We start from the raw sequence: 24,110 nt of genomic DNA on the forward strand, positions 1-24,110 counted from the left end.
CCTAGAAGATTCTAAAAAATTTCGACGTAAAACTTCTAAACTTGAGAGACGAGAATTTTAAGTCAAACTTTTTTGAACTTTTGGGATTTTCATAGTAAAAAAATATCATAGAATTAGAACTTTATGTGGGTGGATTTCGAGTGACATAAGAGAATTTTAAAACGTAATTTTGTAGAGTTTTTACATTTTTTTCTTCCAGTATAGAGATTTTGAATATGGAATTTTTTAATTGCTTTTAAAAGCAGGAAAAATGTACAAATATTTTGAAAAGTAGGTTTCCAAAACGTTCTTATCTGCCGCAAAATTTTATGACGTAAAGTTCCAAGTAAAGTCCAAGATATTTTTATCCCAAAAATTTGAAAAAAGTTCTTGATATTTTAATCTGCCTCAAATTTCAAAGATCTACATGTAAAACTTTTTTAAATCTTTTTAGAACGAATTTTTTTTTTTCGATTCTGAAGTTAACAAACAATTAACAATTTTCGGATTTTTTTTTTTCAAAAAATAAATTGCAAAAAAAAAAGTTAATAATATGCACATGTAGAAAATTTAAAAAACTACAGGTGCAGTTTTTAAAAATATTTTTTTTTTTTATAATTCATCATTTTGAAAAAAATTCAAAAATTATTAGCTGTCGGCTAACTTCAGTCTCATTTTTTTATGATACCGAATTTGGCCGACGTCTACTAATTTTTGAATTTTTAAAAAACGACAAATAATAAAAAAAAAAAAAAATATTTCAAATAATTGCACTTATAGATTTTGCAATTTTCTAAATGTGCATTTTTTTAGATTTTTTTTTTTTTTCGTAATTAATTAGTAGAAAAAAAAATTCAAAAATTGTAAATTGTCTGCCAATTTCAGGATCATATTTTTTTTACAGAGTAACCAAGCAAAACATATATGATAATTAAATAATCTGTTATTGTAATAAATTCAATTACTAATATATAATTTTTTAAGCATGAAAAATTTCTAAACAATGAAAAACAAAAAAAAAATTATCACATTGTTGCATTATCTCCATATTCTATTATTTAGTGTCTTTTTTTTCATATTGTAATTATTTATCAACAACTTTTCATCTTTATTATCATAAAATATATGAGTGTGAATGTAGCAGACATGACAATTTATAAATTTAAAATATAATGAAATTTTAAAAAATGCGCGCACTTATTTTTCATTGATCTACGTACGCATTTTTTAATTTTAATTTCATTTATTTATTCAAAAATTCAAAAAATTGCCAACCGTCATTTTCATTAGCACTCATTAAAATATTATTCAAGCAACTAGCAAACAAATATCAATAAATAATTAATCTGAGGCAATTACAGACCAAATAATTAATAATAAATCGACCGAAGAATGTTTGTTGTCGTTTTAAAATAATTATAAAATAATAGTTCTTTTATATCAATGATTAATTTAGTGGTATTTCAAAAATATATATTTTTATACACACGTATCACGATAACAAATACATTAATATAAATCATTAATGATACATATAAAATGTACTAACGATAAAGATAACACTTAATTAGATAAAAGTATATATTAATCCACACGAAAAATAATTGTGATGACAGGTGATTAAAATAATTATATTTAGAACTAATTGACGGAAAGGATAAAGCGATTCTAAAATATTTATATCTTTAATAATTATTTTATCATGACAATAAATCATTTAACTGAAAAATGTTGTAATAACAATTATCAAAATCACGATAAATAATAAATTATTAAGCTAACCGAAATATATTTCACAATCACATATTAATTTTTGAGCGTCACGTAATAATATCGTGTGCGTACACGATTATTTGTCTAATAAAATCATAAATTATTATTTAGTAGGAGTGTGCAACTTAAGTTTTAATCGAATATTCGAATTTCTGGATTATTAGAAAAGTTTTGAATTACTCAGAAATTTTTCTGATTATTCGTAACCTTTCGAATAGTTCGAAACTTGAAGTAATTCGAATCTTTCCGTATTATTCAAATCTTAGAATTATTCGAATCTTTAAATTATTCAAAAATTTATGAATTATTTGTAACTTTTAAAATTATTCATGAATTTTAGAATCATTTGGATTTTTTCGTATTATTCAAATCTCTGGAAATTATTCGAATCTTTTCAAATTAATCATCAATTTTATAATAATTCGGATCTTTTTGTATTATTCGTAACTTTTAAATTTATTCTTCAATTTTTGAATTATCTGATTTTTTAAATTATTTGTAACTTTTCAAATTATTCGATTCGAATCAAGAAAATTCTGATTAGCTTTCGAATGTTCAATTTTTATTTAATAGTCAGCTTTGTTTTTTTTTTTATTAACTATAAGTAATTATTTCATAGATTAGTGTCTAAGTTATATTTTACCTCTGACAAAAATTTAAAAAAAACTATTGCAATTTTGCGTCGTGCAAAAAAAAATTGACGAACAATTCGGAGTTTCGAATAATTTGAAAAATTACGAATCAAAAACTTACGATTAACTCCACAACTTTAAAATAATTCAAAAAAACATAAATAATTCTAAGTTCGAATCGAATAGTTAGATTCGATTTGATACGAATAATTCGTAGATTTAACTATTTGCACACCCCTATTATTTAATTATAAATTTAAATTACAAATGTTATTTTAGCTTTAAAAAATCGATGATCTTATGCTGCAAGTTTTCATGTACCAGAAATAAATTTAAATGACAAATAATAGTGAATAAAAAAATTATTTTGGCCATTATTTTATAATTAAAAATTTAAATATATATATCTCTAGATATAGATATTATTTTTTAAATGTAGCATCAATAATCATTAACATAATGAAAGTTTATTGATGTTAGGTCATAAGGAATAGTGAAAAGTATATTAAAAATTATATATGGTTGAATTTTCAACCTCATTGTTATCACGTATACTGAGAAAGGAAACTCACGCATTTAATGACGATTTTATTTAATTATTACACGCCTCGTGGAGCGGAAGCGACGTAAATCCCGCTGAACAAACGGATTATCATGTATCGCTCATTGATGAGAAATACTTTTTATTAAATAATTATCATTTCAATTATCTTTGCGTGCCTTCTTTTTACTCTTCTTTTGTGGTTTTGCTTCAGTCCATGTGTCTATAAAAAAAAAAAATTTAATACTTTTTAAAATTTGCATCTAAATTGTAATATAATATATAATTTTGTATGTAAATAATAATTTTACCTCCTAGTTCATCAAAAGCAGGTCCACTTTTTTCAGTGACTTGTTCAATTGTAGACTTTTCTACCGGTTCAGTCTTTTTTGGAGCATCCTCAATTTTCTTCTCGATTATCTTCTCAGGTTTTGTTTCAATCGGAGTGACATTTGAAACCGAATTATTTTCTGCATCATTAGCTTTCTTTGATTTCTTTACTTTGACGGTCTTTTTCTCTTCTTTTTCCTTTTCAATTTTGTTTATTTTTTCAACCTAAAAAAAATCATCAATCATCAATACAAATTATTTTAAATTATCATTTCTAATTTATATCAGTTATGACAACATATATTTATACATATATTAGACTGAGTAAAAAAAATCGACTATTTTCTATTTTTCAAGGACACAATTTCAAAAATTTTAGTAGGGTAAAAAAAACTGGTGTCTTCCTCTACCGTGTATCTATTGCCGTGAAATCGCTTTTTTTTTTGTCGATCTGCACGCGTAATCCTTTGCGCTGATTTTCTATCCATTTTATTTAAAAAAATTAAAATTATCACTCAAATATTTTTATTTCACTCACAGCACATACGTCCACGTGGTTTGGAAGTTAGAATTCAACTGTTAGCAACTGGGTGCAAGTGAACCCTAATGTCTTTTGTTCGATTAGTTCACTTCCCATTGAAATAACATGGGAAGAAATTTTTTTAATTTTGAAATTTTACAACTTATCAACGAATTGGTAAACCGAAAGGGCTAACACAATTTTTTATAGAGAATTGAATGCTTTACAGAAAAGGTCTCTTATAAATTTTTGATAATTTCAATATTTCAAAATTTATTCGAAGTCAAAGTTAAATTTATGAAATTTTTACTATTTTTAGACTTTTCTGGAGAAACTATCAGACTTACCACAAAATGTCATAGGACCTTTTTTGTAGACCGTTTTATTCTTAACAAATTATGTCTGACGAATTTTTCAAAATTCTCAAATGCACTTTAGTTATTTGCATTGAAATTAAAATCAACCATAATATGACTTTTGGAACTGAGTGATTTTTGATGCGAATAACTTAAGAGCATTTAAGAATTTTGAAAAATTCGTCAGATGTAACTTGTAGGGAATGAAACGGTCTACAAAAACGGTCCTATGACATTTTGTGCCAAGTATGATGATTTCACCAGAAAAGTCAAAAAATACTAAAAATTCATTAAATTCAACTTTGAACACGAATAACTTTTGAAATATTGAATTTATCCAAAATTTATGAGACCTTTTTTGTAGAGCTTTTAATTCTCTATGAAAAATATGTTGACCTTTTCCGTATATTCATTCGTTACTGAGTTGTAAAATTTCAAAATTAAAAAAATTTTTTCCCATGTTATTTAAATGGGAAATAGAAAATTGCAATCCGGAAGTACTTAATTTTGATATTAAGAGATCTAATATTAACAGGCATTTTCTTTTGCCCTACTGAAAATTTTGAAAGTGTGTCCTTAAAAAATAAAAAATAATCGATTTTTCTCAATCAGTCTAATATTTGAATAAATTTAGACATATATATATTATATATATGTAATACACAAAAATAAACTGCCTCTATTCAATAATACATTGCATACATTTTTGTGTCGCAAATAAATATGCGATTATCTTTAAAATTATTTACAGACTTCAAATTACTTTTATGAAAGTAAAAATAGAATAATGTAGTGCTTATCGTTATCGAAAATCTTTTCAAGTTTATAAATAAAGTATTCACTATGATAAAATTTCCAAGACATTCCTCTATTTATGTAAATCGAATAGTCTATTGTTTACAAATTATCAATAATTTGCATTTGAAACAGAAAAAAAAAGAGTCGTATCGTTTTCTCTGTATCGTAATTGATAATTAAATACTTCTTAAAAAAAAAAAAAAATACCTTTTTCACTTCTTCCTTAGGCTCAACTTGTTCATCTTCAACTGCAAGAATATTATCAACAGGCTCCAAAATAACATCCTTCTGATCTTTCTCTTTCAATTCTTTATTTTCAGTTTCCTTGGCAACTTTATCCTTGATTTCAACTTTCTCAGGCTCATTGTCTTTACCAACCTCATCAACTAATTCATTTTTCTTTGATTTCTTTGATTTTTTAGGAGATTCTTCTTCCTTCTTCTTCCTCTTGTCTTTTTTTGAATAAGCTTGCTCCCAATCACCTTTAAATATTTTAAAATTATTAAGTTAAATAAAAATAAGTCATAAAAATTTTATAAATATTTAAAATAATTAAATGATCGTACCTTCATCAAAGTCAACTGGTTTCTCAAGAATCAAATTTTTCATATTCTTCTTATTTTTGACTTGCTCGACTTTATTTTCTTTGCCAGTTTTATTGGTGATTTGTTTATCTTTTTTAGCAATAACTGGGGTATTGTCCTCTTGTTTACGTTCTTTCAACTTACCATCAACTTCATCATTTTTAGCAACAGTTTTTTTAGACGATTCAGTCTTAGCTGGTGATGACTTTTTAACTGGACTAGCTTTTTCATTGGCTTTTTCATTTGATGACCGCTGTAATTTATAAAAATATATTTTAATATTTTTTTAACAAAAATAAATTTAATTTATATTTAAAAATTTTCATTACAAGAATTTTTTTTTTAATATTAAAATTAATTTAATGAAAATACAAAAACTTAGAATTATCTACTGCTTTAAATATTAAATATATATTTAAATACATTCTTATATAATGTAATTTAATGAAATTAAAATAACATGCGGGTAAAAAATTAAAAGTACATGATCCTAAAATTAACAGACAATTAACAATTTTTATATTTTTTTTTCTTTTTTCAAGAAATTAACGATAGAAAAAAAAGAAACTAAAAATATACACATGTAGAAAATTTAAAGGGCCACAAGTGCAATTCTTTCAAATATTTTTTTTCAATTTATCGCTTTGAAAAAAATTCAAAAATTATTTGACATCAGCTAATTTCGGTATGACCCGGAAATTAACAGACAATTAGTAATTTTCAGATTTTTTTTCAACAAATCAGTCATGAAAAAAACAAAAATTAAAAATATGCACATGTAGAAAATTTAAAAAACCACAGGTGCAATTTTTTAAAGAATTTTTTTTTTATAATTTATCGTTTTAAAAAAAATCCAAAAATTGTTAGACCTCGACTAACTTCAGTTTCATAAATTAGCAGATAATTAACAATTTTGAATTTTTTTTTACTCAAATCAACAACAAGAAAAAAAAAACTGAAAATATGCGCATGTGGAAAATTTAAAAAACCCTAGGTGCAATTTTTTTGAATAATTTTTTTTTTATAATTTACCTTTTAAAAAAAAATCCAAAAATCAACAGAAAAAAAAAAAATTAAGTATGTGCATGTAGAAAATTTAAAAAACCACAGGTGCAATTTTTTCAAATATTTATTTTTTTTATAACGTACTCTTAAAAAAAAATCCAAAAATTATTAGACCTCGATTAACCTCAGTAGCAGACAATTAACAATTTTGGATTTTTTTTTCCGGAAATCAACGACAAAAAAAAGACACTAAAAATATGCCCATGTAGAAAATTTAAAAAGCCACAGGTGCAATTTTTTGAAGAAGTTTTTTTTTATAATTGATCGTTTTAAAAAAAAATTCAAAAATTATTATGACTAAAGTTAGCAGACATTTAAAAATTTTCGAATTTTTGTTTTTCAACAAATCAATTGTAGAAAAATAAAATAAAAATATGCACATGTAGAAAATTTAAAAAACTACAGGTGTAATTTTTTCAAATATTTTTTTTTTTATGGTTTATCGTCTAAAAAAAAATCCAAAAATTATTAGACGTCTGCTAACTTCAGTATCATAAATTATTAGACCTCGACTAACTTCAGTAGCAGACAATTAACAATTTTGGATTTTTTTTTTCAGGAAATCAACGACAAAAAAAAGACACTAAAAATATGCACATGTAGAAAATTTAAAAAGCCACAGGTGCAATTTTTTTTTTTTATAATTGGTCATTTTAAAAAAAATCCAAAAATTATTAGACTTCAACTTACTTCAGTATCATAAATTAGCAGACAATTAACAATTTTGGATTTTTTTTTCAGCAAATCAAGAAAAAAAAAACTGAAAATATGCACATGTAGAATATTTAAAAAACCCCAGGTGCAATTTTTCCAAGCATTTTTTAAAAATAATGTACCCTTTTAAAAAAATATTCAAAAATTATTAGACCTCGACTAACTTCAGTATCGTCATCAGTATTATCTACAAAATAAATTAAAAGCCAACGTGACATTACGTCACAATTTATCAACGTACACAAATTACAAAGCAGCCCTTTTTTGAATTAGACATCCAGCTGATCATTGTCTATGTGTTACTTTCACACGCGTTTATTAATAAGAAACCATATGTTACATATCCCACCATACATAAATTACTTCATTTAAATAAAAACATATGTCAACATTTAAACAAAATAAAAATATATAAATATCAATAAGTAAAATAGAATTTTAATTACCATAATTAAAAAATAAATTAAAAAAAAATTAATTATTAAAATTACCTTTTCTTTTATTTTATTTTTTTTTTTATTCGCTTGTTTTCGATCCACGTCCGAGACTGCTGATAATTGAGCGAATGGTGGCTGCTCAGCATTTTTAAAGCCAAATGCAAAAACTAGTACTGCTAAAATTAATACGATACCTACAGGTATCGCATACTGGAAATGATGGACCAGTAGACTTACGTCCATATTTTAATTAAATCTTAAATATTTATAAATATAAATTTTTTTTTTTCTTTCAATTATGTCCCCAAAGTCAGTGGGTTTAAATTAAAATTTACAACACGCGGTAATACAACCGCGATTAAACTTTACAAGACAGAAACAACGATGATGACGGACGGCAAAAAAAGAATTAGTACCTATGGCGTATGGAAACACAGTTTATAAGTTTTTTTTTTTTTTTTTACTTTACTTTACTTATTTACGTTTTTTTTTTTTTTTTTTTTTAAATCAACACATAGGGATACATAAGACCACACAATCACAATTGTGACACGGTGGCTGACACTACAAAAAAAACGCCAAACATATGGCCCCCTGATTGTGATTTTTAGTACTAGATGATGCCAGGCGGGCGCCGACCCCGGCTGACGCGGCTGATTTTGCGCAGTTACAAGTTACAATCGACATATAAAGTATAAGTATGTAAGTACACTGTACACTTACAGACTAGTCGCGTTATGAACCCGCTTATGGGGGTGTAGGGGAACAGAATTCTAAGAATTCCTGTACCCCCACTTAGGCCAGAAGTCGACATCATACTGAAACTCCCCTACTTTGCGAGCATGTGAGTGCGTACGTGATTATTTTTATGAACATGGAGGGGAAAGTCTTGAATACAAATACAAGTCGGCGGACTTATAACGCGATGACGAAGCAAAGGGTAAAAATAAAAAAAATAAAATTGGATTTGTATGATTGGCTGTAATGGACCAATGAGAATTCAAAAGTTCGCGGCAAAGTAGACGAATTTTAAATGAATTTAATGTGACGTTTGAATTTTTTAAAAATAATTTGGCGATCCTGAAGTTAGCGGACAATTAAAAATTTTTGAATTTTTGAATTTAAAAAAAACGCGCATGTATGAAATGGAAAAAACTATAGCAGGATGGCCACAAAGAAATGATTTCAAAATTTCCTGATATTTCCCGGTTTTCCAGGAAAGTTTTTCACATTTTTCCCTGATTTAGAAATTTTATTCGTATCATTTAGATATTCAAAGTTTTTATAATATTTTCAATTTTAATAATTAAATTTGATAATTAAATCATGCGAGAAATCAGAAAAAATGGCAATAAAATAAATTAATATTGCCTACTTTTGATTACTCGATGTTAAAAATGTATAAGTATAAATATTTAATAAGAAATTTTATGATTTAAATAAATTCAAAATATACTCGTTACAAAAATTAAGGGATATTCAAAAAATTTCAAATTTTAAAGTGATTTTCAATAGTTTGTAACTCGAAGGAAAATGGTCGTACAATAAAAACAAAAAGTCAAACTGTAGCTTCAAGTGTCTAGTTTTCTGATCTGGGTCTTTAAATTTTTTTATTATGCACGGTTCCGGAGCAACCAAAAATCAATCATAATTATCGAAAAAAATTTATTGAAGCTCGAAGACCGTTTTTAAGACGAGCAAAAATTTGGTAAATTTCTTTTTCGATAGTTTTCTTAGGATTACTTCGGAACCGCACATAATAAAAAAATTTAAAGACCAGATCAGAAAACTAGACACTTGAAGCTACAATTTGCCATTTTTGTTTTTGTCGTATGACCATTTTCTTTCGAGTCACAACCTGTTGAAAATCACTTTAAAATTTGAAATGTTTTGAATATCCCTTAATTTTTATAACTAGTGTATAATTTTAAATTTTTAAAATTTTGAACTGTTGCAATTTAATTCCCGGATACTTTTCGAAATTCCCTGACATTTCCATGATATTTCCCGGTTGCATTAAATTCCCTGATGATTCCCGATATTCCCGGTTCGTGGCCACCCTGTATAGGTGCAATTTTAAAAATTTTAAAATTAATAGACGTCGGCTAAGTTCAGTATCTTGTTTATTTACAATAATTTATTGTGAAAAAATTTTATTTACAACAAGTCTTATTTTTCTGCCGATTATAACACAAGATATTACATCTTTTAAAAGTAATTACAATTAATAAGTAACTTAATTTTTTTTTAAATTCTAATTCGTTAAAAATAATACTTTAAATTATTTGAAAATGGAAGCACTTCTCGATAATAAAAAAATATAAAATTATTAAGTTTTGATAACAGTCCATTTAAGTGACAATTAAAAGTAAAAATAAATTAGACATTATTTACTGTATAAAAATCTTGATTAACTTAAATATTGAGCACTAGTGCTTTGATTTGAAAAGAAAAAAAAAATAAAATAAAATTGTATGATCCCGTGTAAAAAAAATTCGTTCCAGAATTTTTCCAAAAACGTTCATGACTGAACTTCCAAAATTGAGACAATTCTGAACTTTAAGTTGAACATTTTTGGGTTTGAAGAATAAAAAAAAAAATAAATAGGAATTATGAAAATTTACGACTCGTACCAGAATTATTCAGATATGAGGAAAAAAAAATAAAAATGATTTGAAAATATTTATGAAAATTTTCTGACTTTTATTAGGACTTTTTGGGAGTCAGTTTTTTTTTAACTTCCCGCTATGAAAATTGCAAATTTTCAAAAAAGGGAAGTTATTGGTTTCGGTTCGATTTTTGAAAATCGAGTTTTCATCAGATGTCGACGTTTTGAGGTCCTAGGGAGCTATTCTGACTATTTCTGGATGGACGTCCGCGCGTGCGTGTGTGTGTGTGTGTGTGTGTAAACTTTTTTTGTCCAACGATATCTTTGGAGCGAATCAACCGATTTGAACTTACTTGGTGGCAATCGAAAGGCCTCACCAAGACTTAAAATTGATTATATTTTGGCGTCGATCAGTCAAGTAGCTTACGATATCGTTGGAAAAAAATTTTTTTTTTTTCAATGAAGATATGTTTCACCCGCTTAACAGAGTTTTGAGTTCTTCGAGCTCGAAAACAGCGGGAAGTTTTGGGGCTGGCCCACAGGGTCAGGCGATTTTCAGATTTTTTTTCACTTTTCGTACTCGTTTAACAATAGTCCAAAAAAGAATGATTTGAACTAATTCTGAACTTTTTATAAACTCACAAAATTGTGAATTCAAATTATTTTGGCTTAAAAAATTTCAAAAAAATTAGAGACCTCCAAGAAAAGTCCACATTAGTTGAAAATTTTTCACACTTGTAATCATGTTAAAGTTCCAAAAATATTTAACTCAAAGTTCAGAATTGACTAAATTTTGAAAGTTCACTGTCATGATCGTTTTTGAAACGAATTTTTTTTAAACGGGATATTATTATTTTTTGTTTGTCATATTAGAAAATTGTACAACCATATATTTACTCTTAAGTTTATAACCATTAGTATCATTAAGCGCCAGTTGCGCCTGTCCCATATTTTGAAATGTAACAAAAGCTTGACCTTTCATACGTCCGCCGCGCATTAATGTTACATTAAACTGTGACTCGGAGTTTTCTAAACTCGGTATCACGTATCTTCGATAAATATAATTTAAATCATCTTCAGTTACTTCTTTCGACAAATTTTTAATGTACAAACGGCACGACGGTTTGCCTGGATGATAATTTTTAAATTCTGAGAACAATCTTTGCTCTGTAATTAAAATTAATAAATAAGTGATATACTTATATAAATATATATATATATTTATAAAAATTTAATAAAGTTATCAATTTACCATTTGCAGATATTCGATTGCTCGCTAATTCTTCAGAAGTTATAAATTCTCTTGGCTTCTCACTTTCCTTTTTCTCTTCCTTCTCATCATCAGTTTTTTTAGCCGGAAGTATTAAACCGAACCCGCCTTCTGATTGTAAAATAACTCGATCATTTACATTAGTATCTAAATTTTTATCAGGTAATTTGCTATCGCTCTTTGATACAGTCTTCTTTTTTGTCTCTTCAATTGGAACTCGCTCAAATACATCTTGTGGCCTTATTACTTTTTGTTTTGAAGTAACAGGCGTTGGATGTTTTGTAGGATTTACAAATTTCGGAATTTTCATTTTTCTTTTTGTCGCTGGTAATTTTCTTTTGACAGGAATGAACTCTTTTAATTTATTTGTTTCTTCTTTATCTGATTCCATTTCTGATTCTTCATCATCCTCTTCATCGTCACCGTCATCATCTTCTCCATCACCTTCATTATCATCATCTCCCATCATATAGAAGTTATCAGTCATTAAAGAGTCATCATTTTCAGCATTAATGTTACCAAAAATATCTTTATATTTTTCCATATTATATACTTCTTTTAAACTCGGGAATTCAGCTTCTAGTTCTTCAAAAGGTGGCGGTAAATTCATTTTATTCATTAAATGTAAAACCTAAATAAAAAAAAATATTATTAATTAAATAATTAGGGGAGGGGAGAACTCAAATACGTAAAATATTTTTTTTTAGGACATTCAAAGTGAATAGAAAAAATTTTAATTTTTTGCGGGCAAAACGGGAATCCCCTAAGGTGAAAAAAAAACTGGAAATTAGATAAATTTGATTAAATTAAATTTTCTTGTAAGTAATTTACATAAAAAAAAATTATATTTCACATAATTATTGAATGCAAAGAAAGAAAAAAAAATTTTTAATAGTTTTTATCATAAAACCAGTCATTTACATTTTTCGACTGACACTTTAAATTTTTTAAAAAATTTAACTACTACTTTAAATCGTTAATTTTTTATTTGTTAATCACTAATTGTTAACTTCAAAGTAAAAGATTTAAGTGTTTTAATTCCAAAGAAGATATTTTTAAAAAAGAAATTATATTTTGATTAAAGTAATAGATTCAATAATTTTTAAAAGTTAATTAAATTTCAAAAATTGAAAATATTTTAAAGTCGATTATTGAAATACATCTAGTGTAATTTGACACTGGGAGTTATTTTATTGTAAATTGATAAGAAAAAAAATCTGATTGATTATGAGTGTGAATGTAGCAGACATCAGACAAATTTAAAATCATAAGTAAATAGAGTAAATGATTTAAAAAATAATATTTTTAAAAAAATGCACTCATTAATTTTTAAATTTTTTAGATGCGCATTCTTTAAAAATTTTGTTTTATTAATTATTTACTCTATTTATTTATAATTTTAAATTTGTCTGATGTCTGCTACATTCACACTCATTGATTGATTTCATACTATTTTTTTACAAAAGTAAAATGTTCCGAAAACAGTAAAAAAAAATTCTAAATACTCCTTAATTATATTCAAAACAAACTTTTTTTGTAAAAACTTTGAGGTGTCCCATTTTGCCCCCTTACTCCGTTTTGCTCCTCCCTCTCTTAAATAAATAAATATTTTATGACCCAGTAGTTAAAAGACAGTTAAAAATTTTTGGATTCTTTTTTAGGAATTACAAAAAAAAAAAAAAAAAAAAATATGCACATATAGATAATTAAAAAATCTATAGATGCAATTTTTCAAAATATTTTTTTTTTTATAATTTCTAAATCTGAATCTAAATAAAATATCATTTCTAAAAAAAATTCAAAACTTATTAGACGTCGGGTAATTTCAGTATCAAATATTTCACCTGAGTATAAAACGCAGGTTCTCTCAAAAGTTGAATAGAAATTCTCAATAAAATATTTCTCGTAGGTAATGGATATTTATAAGAAATATTTGGTGGTGGTGGCTGTGAAAAATTATAAGTTGAAGTCCAGGTATTTAATTTATCAATAAAAGCTTGAAAATGTTTAGCATTTCCGTTATCATTTTGATCATCAACATTTATCGACCCTGGTTTAAATAATAAATTATCATCTTTGTCACCGACAAATGATTTTTTAGCAAATTCAACAGACAAATATTGTCCTTTTATTTCCAGCTGATGCAATTGTAAAAATGCCTTGGTCGCTAATTCCGTTGACGGAAATTTAACAAATGTCGTTGTATATGAATCTGATCTTCTAATCGTTCTTGTACATTCAGCACCAAATTTTTTAAACAATTCATTTCTTTTTTCATCACTCAAGTACGGAGGTAAGTGTAACACTCGAAGTGTATCACAAGGCTTTAACATAAAAAGAAATTTTTTTTTTTTAGTTCATATTGCCGTAGGTTAGGACTAAATTATTTATAAATAGACGCAGTAATTAATTTTATAAAATTTACCTGCTGTAGTGACATTTTTAATAAATATTTATAATCATTAAATAAATAATGATTTATAAATTATTGATTATTAATTATTATAAATATTTATTATTTAAATACTTTCACAAATTGCGTAGAAATAAACAAACGCATATATAACTGTTTAGTACGACATTATTTACATTGTAATTATATACAATGAAACGAAACTTCAATAATAATATTTCAATGCCATCTATTAGATTTATATAAATTATTTTAGTCAATCGATTGTTGGTAAAAAAGAATTTGTTTGTCAGTTATTAAAAATATTCAAATTACGCGCCAACTCGATTGTGCTACGAACGAGGTCATAAAACTAATTTCTGTTTTTATGATCCTGAAGTTGACAGGCAATTAAGAATTTTCGGATTTATTTTTCAAAAAATCAATTACAAAAAAAGTAAAATATGCGCATGTAGAAAATTCAAAAAACTACAGGTGCAATTTTTTTTATAATTCATTGTTTTTAAAAAAATTCAAAAATTTTTAGCTGTCGGCTAACCAGTATCACTTTGTTTTTGATCTCCAAATGCTCGATTAAATTATTTGTAGTAAAAAAATAAAAATGTTTATAAATTTTTTAAATCTAGACAATTTTATAAGATTAAATTTTCAAATTAATGTAAGTAGAATCGCTGTCTTTTCAAAACCCTGCCTCGAGCTAATTCTTTTCATTATTTTTTAAATTTTATTTTAAAACATAATGAGTGTGAGTGTAGCAGATATGAGATAATTTATGAGTGTGAATGTAGCAGATATCAGACAAATTTAAAATTATAATTAAATAGAGTAAATAATTAATAAAATTAAATTAAAAAAAAATGCACATTTAAAAAATTTAAAAATTAATAAGTGCATTTCTTTTTTCAAATATTATTTTTTAAATTATTTACTCTATTAATTTATAATTTTAAATTTGTCTGATGGCTGCTACATTCACCTTCATGACAATTTATAAATTTTAAATAAATAAATCAATTAATTAATTAATCATAATAATGAAATTGAAAAAAATACGCGTACTGATTTTTCAAATATTTAAATACGCATTTTTTTATTTTTATTCTTTTTAAATTTTATTTATTTATTCGAAAATTTAAAAAATTGACAATTGTCAGCTACTTCACGTTCATAAAAATCGGAATGTAAATGCAGCAGATATGAAACAATTTATAAATTTTAAATAATGAAATTCAAAAAATTGCGCGTACTGATTTTTCAAATATTTAAATGCGCACTTATTTAATTTTTGTTTAGTTGACACTTTGTTTATTTATTCAAAAATTAAAAAAATTTACAATTGTCAGCTACATTTACACTCATAAAAAAATAGTGTATTGTACCCTCAGGATAAAAAGATAAATATTCAACCCGGATGTTTATTTTTTTTTACCCGAGTCAAAGGAGAGTAGCAAAAGTGGGGGTATAGGAATTCAACGTTCAGTGCTGGTGGTGGGGTAGACACTTTCTTGTTGTTACAACTTAGTCTTTCTTCCCAGTGCGTATATTATTTTTGTTAAACAAATTGACATGAAAATGCTGCTAAAAATAAATTACAAAGTTTTAAAATTGGTACGAAAATACTGACAATGAAAACTAACAAAATACAAAAATAAAATAGGCCCTTACCTCCATTGTCGTTGCTAACAATAGTGAAGACGTCTGACGTCATACTCAAAATTACACGCTCATTATTGTTTAATCCGCTTATAGTTTGCACGTGCTCATTTCTTTTCTACTCTATTCAAGCCGGCACCTCAGCACAGGTCACATCGATTCAGGTAAATATGAATCTTTCTTATACTCTAACAAATTCTATTAATTCAATAAACGCATGCAAAAATAATTAAATATATATTAATAACTAATGATACTGATAATTTTTGTTTTTATCTAAAAAAGATAAATTTTTAAAAATTGCACTTACACTTTTTTTAATTTTTAACACGTGCATATTTTATGATCCGGAAGTTAGCAGACAATTAAAAATTTTTGAATTTTTTTTTTCAATAAATCAATTGCAAAAAAATAAAATAAAAATATGTATGATACTGAAGTTAGCAGACGTCTAATAAATTTTGAATTTTTTTTTAGATGATAAACTGTAAAAAAAAAAAATTTCAAAAAATTGAACCTGTAGTTTTTCAAATTTTCTATATGTGCATATTTTTATTTTTTGTTTTTTTTGTAATTAATTTGTTGAAAAAAAAAATCCGAAAATTACTAATTCTCTGCTAACTTCAGGATCATAAATATGCACATGTAGAAAATAAAAAAAGCTACAGGTGCAATTTTTTGAATATTTTATTTTTTTTTAATTTATCATTTTTTTTTTAATTCAAAGATTATTAGACGTCGGCTAACTTCAGGATCATCATTTTTTTTCTTAATTAAACTGTTGAAAAAAAATACGAAAATTATTAATTGTCTACTAATTTCGGGATTATAATTAATTAATTAATTGATAGAATAATTTAATTTTATTTGTTTTACAGATTATTTAAATAATCGTTAAAAAAAATGGCAGAAGTTCAATCTACGTCGACGAAACACGCAATCTTGTATGAATGGAAAATAAATGACGTTTCATCATTAATAAAATCACTAACCGAAACTGAAGACTGCCCAAAACTAGCGTCTCCAATATTTTCAACAGGAGCTAAAATAAATGATTGCTGGTACCTGGAATTGGGAATAAATCAAAATGACGAGCTATCGATGGATGATCAATATATATCAGTATACTTGCAGCCGAACAATGGAAGTCGACAAGTAAGAACCAAGTATTCGTTATTCATTTACGATAACAACAAAGAAAAACATTTTGTTCATAATGACAACCGAGTTTTCGAATGTTTGGATGGTTGGGGTTTCGATTTAGTCCAAGTTGATGAATTATTGATTAACAAAGATCAATTTATACTTAATGACACATTGACAGTGTGTATTAAATTGACAGTGTACGATGATGACACATCATCAAGTCATAAATTTCCACAAAAATCTTCGAAACGTAAAATTGTCGATGACTTCAAGGAACTTTTTGAAAGCAAAGCCGGTAGCGATGTTCTGTTGATAGTCGGCGATAGTAAATTTCGAGCTCATAAGAGTATTCTTATCGCCCGAAGTTCCGTATTTGCTTTAATGTTTCTGTATGAAACAGAAGAAAAACAAAATTATGTGACTATTAATGACATAAGCCCTAAAACAATCGGAGAAATGCTTAAATTTATTTACACTGACCAAGTTACTGATATTGATGGTGACGCTAAAGAATTATTGAAAGCTGCCAACAAGTATCAGCTCCAGACATTAAAAAAATTATGCGAAGAATCGTTATGCAAATCGATAACAATTGTCAATGCCGTTGAGATCATGGTACTGGCTGATGAAAATAATGCCAGGCAGCTGCTAGATTACGCAATTAATTTTATAGCAAATAATGCAGGAAGTTTTATCAACCCTGGATCTTTAAATTCTTCAGGTATCATGAATTGTTCCACATTGTCAAAGTTGTTTAAAAAAATAACATCAAAAATTGTCAGTAATGCTCGTATTCAATTTCCTTTTTCATTAAAACAAGGAAATGTGTGGTTTCTTTTTTTTCTTGTTTTATTTCAATATATTTTTTCTTACGCTTGCTCTGGAGTAAAAACTATTTATCGTTCAACTAAATTTTATGTAAAAAATAAATTACTGAAGAAGAAAGACAATGTGAAAAATGATAATGACAATTTACTGTGCGGTGAACTTACGGTGATCAATGATCATACATCATTCAGCGCAAATATACCATTCGAAACAACAAAACGTCTCAATGTGAATGATTTCAAGGAACTTTTTAACAACAACAATGAAATATCTAGTGACGTTACTCTACAAGTTAATGGCCATGAATTTAGAGCTCACAAAGTTATGCTGATGGTGCGGAATCCTATGGTATCTGCGATGTTGATGGATCAATTGAACGAAGAAAAAGTTGATATCGCTGACATTGATACAGAAATTTTAATAAATTTAATCGAATTTATACTTAATGACAGAGTTAATATTTTGAACAAGAATAATAAACTTTTAATTAAAGACGTTGACAAAAATCAGTTACAAAAACTGAAGAGTATATGTGATGATTCACTTGGCAATTCTATAACTCTAAAGTATGCTATGAAAATGATGGCTTTGGATGACAATTCTGAATCACGTGAATACGGTACTGTCTTTATAGTAATTAACATTACACATGTAATGGAAGGATTGGGTTCTGAAAATAATGAGTTAAGTCGATTTTCAATATCAGAACTGGATGAAAAACTTGCAATCACAAATGGAGTTGACGGTACTATTAATTTTTTTTAATTGATATAATATTTATTAATTAATTAATTAATTAATTTATTTAATTGTTTTATTGTTTTTTTTTGTTACAGATGAAAAAGACGAAACTGTGGAAGAACAAGAATCATTGAATATTTAATTTATGTTAATTTGAAATTGAATTTTCATATTTATTTAATTGTATATTTATTTTACTACGATCATCGTCATCGTGTATTCTTTGAATAGAATAATATTTATGTCATTGTAATATGACAACATTTTTTTTATACTTCATCAATTGTGTATTTTATAGAAAATAAATAATTTTTCACGTGATTAATTTTTAAACTATTGTTATCATAAACTTTTATTTGCTAATGACTTATTACTTATAATAATTTGTAATCTTTTATTATTATTGTGATCATTTATTTTAATCACTTGTAAATATTCTCAGAAAGATAACTTAGAACCAGTATCTCATTATTTAATTGTCTTACTCATAATACTTTGTTATGATTAGGATTTTTGTTATTATTTTCTTCTATGCATTCCTAAATTACTCATCAAAATATTATTAAAGTGAATTCTATTCAGTAAAATAAATATAACAGAATCTTTTAAGTTGATGTATGGAAAATGTCATATAAGTTGATGGCGTATTTTAAATTAATATGATTAATATGAGTTAACAAACAGACGATTTATTCTAAACTTTAGCAACGAATATCTCGATAATGAAAGTCGATACAAAAGTTTTTATGCGCGCAAATCGTTTGTATTTGAAAGGTCTATCTAAAGCTAGTACCAGTTTTGGTTTTACATGACCTACTGGTTTATTATGTTACTGAAGTTAGCCGAGGTCTAATAATTTTTGATTTTTTTTTAAACGATAAATTATAAAAAAAAAAATATTTGAAAAAAATTGCACCTGTAGTTTTTTAAATTTTCTACATGTGCAAAAAAAATCAAAAAATTGTTAACTGTCTGTTAACTTCAGGAATAATCCTGAAGTTAGCAGACAATTAGTAATTTTCGAATTTTTTTTTCAAAAAATCATTGACAAAAAAACAAAAACTAAAAATATGCACATGTAGAAAATTTAAAAAACTACAGGTGCAATTTTTTCAAATATATTTTTTTATAATTTATCGTTTAAAAAAAAATCAAAAATTATTAGACCTCGGCTAACGTCAGGATCATCATTTATTAATGATACTAAAGTTAGCCGACGTCTGATAATTTTTGAATTCTTTTAAAAACGATTAATTATAAAAAAAAAAATATTTGGAAAAATTGTACCAATAGTCTTTTTAATTTTCTACATGTGCATATTTTTGTTTTTATTTATTTTCTAAATTAAACTGTTAAAAAGAAAATTCGAAAATTGTTGATTGTCTGCTAACTTCAGCATCATGGTTTATTATGATTAAAATAAATTTTTAGCTAATTCTCCTAGCACTATATCACTTTGAAATAACTACGAAACTCATAATTTTACTTATTACGTATATATCTAACCGATAATTTTTATTTTTTTCGAAATTTCAATTTTACTTTTAGCATGCGATAATTAATGAGTGTGAATGTAGCAGACATCAGACGAATTTAAAATTATAAATAGAGGAAAGAGTTAAAAAAATAATATTTATAAAAAATGCACTTCTTATTTTCTAAATTTTTTAAATGCGCATTTTTTAAAAATTTCATATTATTAATGGTTTACTCTATTTATTAATAATTTTAAATTTGTCTTATGTCTGCTACACTCACACTCATGATAATTAAACAATAATTTATTTAATCAACAAAAATAAAAAAACCTCTTGTTTGTTTTTTTCAAATCTAGAAGAGGTTTATTATATATACAATTTAGATCAACAAATTTATTGATATAAATAAAAATATTTCTTTTAATGTCTTTGGAAGAGAATATGAAGTAGAATATTCATCAATATCCAAAAATTGAATATTCCTTTTTAAAATTAATCAGCAATCTAAGTGAGTTTGTTTTTAGTATATTTTTTTTCAGCTGTAGTAAAAAATATCCTTATTCAAATATTAAATTTATTTCAACCCCGATAGGCAGAGTTTCTGATCAAAAAGTTGGTGTACATAAGTTGCGATCAACTTGATATGATGACAAGTTGTCAATAACTGTCAGCTTGTGTAACTGTTGGCTACAAGTTACTCAGAAACTTGTAGACAACTTGAATCGTTTATTTGGGAAACCCCATAAGTCATGTTTTTTACGAAATTGGGTTTTTTGGATTTTTGGGTTCTTTGGATGTCCCTCCATAGAAATCAATCAAAATATGCATTTAATCAGCGTTTAAAAAAAAATTAACCGGGTGACAGCAATTTCATTTAATTGAGAAACCCCACAAGTCAATGACTCAAATGAACATATGCAGTTTTAGTTTTACAGAAATAATTTTTTTTTTTTTTTTAATTTAAAATTCGCGCTTTTTTGGGAAATAAATTTCAAATGTTGTTTTATTGTTGACTGTTATATGACTAATTAAAATGTTTAAATTAATTATAACTTTTTGTAATTTCTGAGTTTCAGAGTTCAAATACATATTTAATACTTCATTTGATCAGTGTAATAAATGATTTGAGTGGAAACATTTAAAGAAACAATGATTTTATGACTTTTTTTTCCGTTTGGTTGAGAAACCCCATAAGTCAATCAACTTTAAATAATTTTTTTAAGTAGTTTCCGTTAAAAAATTAAATTTTTTTTGTTGGAATCTTTTTCAGAGACGCTAACATTATTGAATTCAATTATTTATTTATTATTTTAATGTCAAGTTTTTCCAAAAAAAATTTTTTTGTGTTTCCTGAAAAATTTTGTTTTCTTGACTTATGGGGTTACTCAAATAAACAATTCACTTGTAGTCAACAGTTACACGAGTCGAAAATTGTCGATACGTTTCTCGGAAAGTTGCCGTCAACTTATAGAAGTGCCAACTTTTGCGGCCAACTTGGCTATCAGGGAATCTGCATTAAATTTATAATTAATAGGTAAATTCATTAAATAATTTCTTCTATTTCTTATCTCTGCATATTTATAACCATACACAAATCATTTTTTTCAATTGATACGTCTTAAAATAATAAATAATCATAGTTTTATCTGAGCACAAATTAATTTTTTTGACTTTTATTCAATTTGATTGTTTCAAGTCAAAAGAAAAAATTTTATTTTCTTCTTCAAATTTCATATATCCCGCCAAAATTCGTCTAAGTGGTAACTATCGCTATGTCAAAAGTTCTCATGGCGCTATTGTTGGTTTCTTTTTTTAAATATTTAAACTTCCCAAGTAACACACTTGCCTTTGTGACATTTATAAGATATCACTTATTATCCCTAATAGCACAGTATACTTTAGCAAAAGTTTATTCGGTGTAACCGAATTCGTTAGGGTATTTATATATGCTATCCCCACTAACTTTTAATTTTATCTATACATAGTAGTATTTACTATACCCTGATTAAAAATATTCATTGAAAAGGATTGAAAATTATTTCAATTCTTTTCAATCCCACGGAGGTTTTGGAAAGTACTGAATGGAATTGAAATTTCGAGCATTTGAATACTTTCTAATTCTTAAAATGGAATTCAAAAGTATTGAAAGGAATTCAATCTTTCATCATTTCAATACCTTCCAATATGGAATTATTTTGGTATTGAGAAGGATTCAGAAAGATTCAAAAATTTCAATTCATTTTAATTCTTTTTAATCCTGCACTCGATCCGAAATATCGAACTATTTTGTTATTGAGAAGGATTCAAAAAGATTAAAAAATGTCAATTCAATTGAATTCTTTTCAATCCCATACATGACTCTGAAATTCGAAACTTTTTTGGTATTGAGAAGGATTCAAAAAGATTCAAAAATTCCAATTCATTTGAATTCGTTTCAATCCCATACATGACTCTAAAATTTGAAACTTTTTTGGTATTGAAAAGTATTCAGAAAGAATAAAAATATCAATTCATTTGAATCTTTTCCAATTCCTCGGAAGTTTAGAAATTCTTATATTATTTTGGGATTGAAAAGTATTAACTTTATGTCCAAATGAAAACCTTTGGGTATTCAATTCTCATCTTTTTCAATATTTTTCAATGAATATTTTTAATCAGGGTACAGATAGTAAAAAAATATAATCGTGTTAGCAAAAAATACATTGCGTATAGTAATTTTTAATATTTTGTATAGTAACAAATCCTAGATTGTATTAGAAAATTTACTTTCTTAAATTTGTATTTTTTTATGGTACTTTTATAGTAAAATTTACTATACAAATAGTAAAAAATATAATCGTCTTAGCAAAAAAAACATTACGCATAGTAATTTTTAATATCTTATTATGTAATTATTACTAACTAGTAAATTTTACTAAACGTTTAGTAATAATTACAATACAGAATGTATTTTTTCATATCTGTTAGTAAATTTTACTAATATAGTATTGTAATTTTTACTATACTTTTTTCTCCGTGTATATTCTGTATAATAATTTTTATCCTCAATTCAAATTATTGTGTGTGTTATTTTCTTTGAAAATAAAATTAAACAGTCCTATAAATTATTTGTCATAACCTTGCTTAATTAACTTCATGTGTCATTTCTTTCTATTCGAATAAGCTATTTATTAAGGGCATTCTCAGACAGTGCCCCTCCACTTTTTAAAAATATGCAATGACTTTCAACTATCATAACCATATTAAAATTTTATTAATTAATTAATAAAAACTAAAACCTTAATTGAAAAAAGGACAACGTAGTCGTAATTTCGTTGAGATATAGAATTTAAATTTTGAAGAACTTTGCAAAAGTAAATTAGACAGTGATGTGGTTTTGATACGATCAAGACCCTGCAAATTACGTAATTGAAACCGCGAAATTTTGTGAAAAAAATCGATTTTAAAAAATGGTATTTTAAATTTTAATCGATTAATCGAAGCATGTAAAATCGTTCTGAAAAAATTGATTATTAAAACTAAAAAGTCGATTATTCGATTGTTTTTTTGCAATACTAGTCTAGTCATGGCAAGCAACAGATAAATTCGAATAAATGCGGCATTTCGGATCATTCTTAAATCTCTTTAATTATCAGCTTAAAGATTAACATACAAGTTTTACATTTGTGATTGCCTTTTAGTGTTCCCAATTATGAAAATTTTACACTTTGAGTTTATTTATCATGGTATATAGTTTATACGTCTAGTTGTACTTGTTTGTTTTATACGAAGTAGAAGGAAAAAGTTGAGAAAACCTTATAAAAATTTTCCGCATTTCGGATTCACAGAGTCGGGGTTTTAAAAATTATGACATAAGTATCCATCCCAGAACTAGACTCGTCGCCTCAGACACTTAGCGGCACATAACGAACTAAAGTATCGCTTTTCGCCTCCCGCTGTTATCTCCCCACCACGAGCTTCACTTATACTCTCCGCCCGTGTAATTATTCATTGGCGTAGCGTTTATTTTATTTTAATTGTCTTTCTTTTATACATATTAAATAATTAAAGGTAATTGAAGTAACATAAATGTATGTAATAACTGTTGTTATTTCTTTTAATAATAATAATGGATTATTGATAATAATAAAATTTTAAAATAGTGAAATGATAATGAAAAATTAGGGGAGGGTGGGGCAGAGCGGCCCCCCTGAAATTTTGATCAAAAAATAAATTTTTTTTTTTCGACTAATTACTATAAATCC

General features: G+C 25.9%; 3 protein-coding genes across 3 annotated transcripts; 1 reads left to right on the top strand and 2 right to left on the bottom strand.

The window, feature by feature from the left end:
* Positions 1-832: 832 nt before the first annotated feature.
* Positions 833-8,195, bottom strand: LOC130678416 (uncharacterized protein DDB_G0286299-like). Its single transcript, XM_057485580.1, has 5 exons — positions 7,784-8,195; positions 5,496-5,766; positions 5,137-5,411; positions 3,237-3,480; positions 833-3,148 (listed from the first exon to the last, which is right to left on the bottom strand). The coding sequence occupies exons 1-5, from the start codon at positions 7,970-7,972 to the stop codon at positions 3,087-3,089; spliced, it is 1,041 nt and encodes a 346-aa protein (XP_057341563.1). The 5' UTR covers positions 7,973-8,195; the 3' UTR covers positions 833-3,086.
* LOC130678415 (RNA-binding region-containing protein 3) lies at positions 8,175-14,197 on the bottom strand. The gene is made up of 4 exons (XM_057485579.1): positions 14,033-14,197; positions 13,452-13,931; positions 11,590-12,238; positions 8,175-11,504 (listed from the first exon to the last, which is right to left on the bottom strand). The coding sequence occupies exons 1-4, from the start codon at positions 14,045-14,047 to the stop codon at positions 11,188-11,190; spliced, it is 1,461 nt and encodes a 486-aa protein (XP_057341562.1). The 5' UTR covers positions 14,048-14,197; the 3' UTR covers positions 8,175-11,187.
* LOC130678414 (speckle-type POZ protein-like) lies at positions 13,774-18,713 on the top strand. Its single transcript, XM_057485578.1, has 4 exons — positions 13,774-13,900; positions 15,770-15,837; positions 16,552-18,392; positions 18,484-18,713. Exons 3-4 carry the CDS (start codon positions 16,577-16,579, stop codon positions 18,528-18,530), a joined length of 1,863 nt encoding a protein of 620 aa, XP_057341561.1. The 5' UTR covers positions 13,774-13,900; positions 15,770-15,837; positions 16,552-16,576; the 3' UTR covers positions 18,531-18,713.
* Positions 18,714-24,110: the final 5,397 nt, after the last annotated feature.

Source organism: Microplitis mediator, chromosome 2, assembly GCF_029852145.1.
Source record: "Microplitis mediator isolate UGA2020A chromosome 2, iyMicMedi2.1, whole genome shotgun sequence".
Taxonomy (NCBI): domain Eukaryota; kingdom Metazoa; phylum Arthropoda; class Insecta; order Hymenoptera; family Braconidae; genus Microplitis; species Microplitis mediator.

Coding starts and splice junctions, on each gene's coding strand:
- LOC130678416 (XM_057485580.1), bottom strand. CDS start 7,972: ATGGACGTAAGTCTACTGGTCCATCATTTCCAGTATGCGATACCTGTA. Junction 5,767..7,783: donor AAAATAAAATAAAAGAAAAG/GTAATTTTAATA, acceptor TATAAATTACAG/CGGTCATCAAATGAAAAAGC. Junction 5,412..5,495: donor ACCAGTTGACTTTGATGAAG/GTACGATCATTT, acceptor AAATATTTAAAG/GTGATTGGGAGCAAGCTTAT.
- LOC130678414 (XM_057485578.1), top strand. CDS start 16,577: ATGGCAGAAGTTCAATCTACGTCGACGAAACACGCAATCTTGTATGAA. Junction 18,393..18,483: donor AATCACAAATGGAGTTGACG/GTACTATTAATT, acceptor TTTTTGTTACAG/ATGAAAAAGACGAAACTGTG.
- LOC130678415 (XM_057485579.1), bottom strand. Junction 12,239..13,451: donor AACCTGCGTTTTATACTCAG/GTGAAATATTTG, acceptor TTTTTTATTTAG/GTTTTACATTTAATGAATAA. Junction 11,505..11,589: donor CAATCGAATATCTGCAAATG/GTAAATTGATAA, acceptor TTTTAATTACAG/AGCAAAGATTGTTCTCAGAA.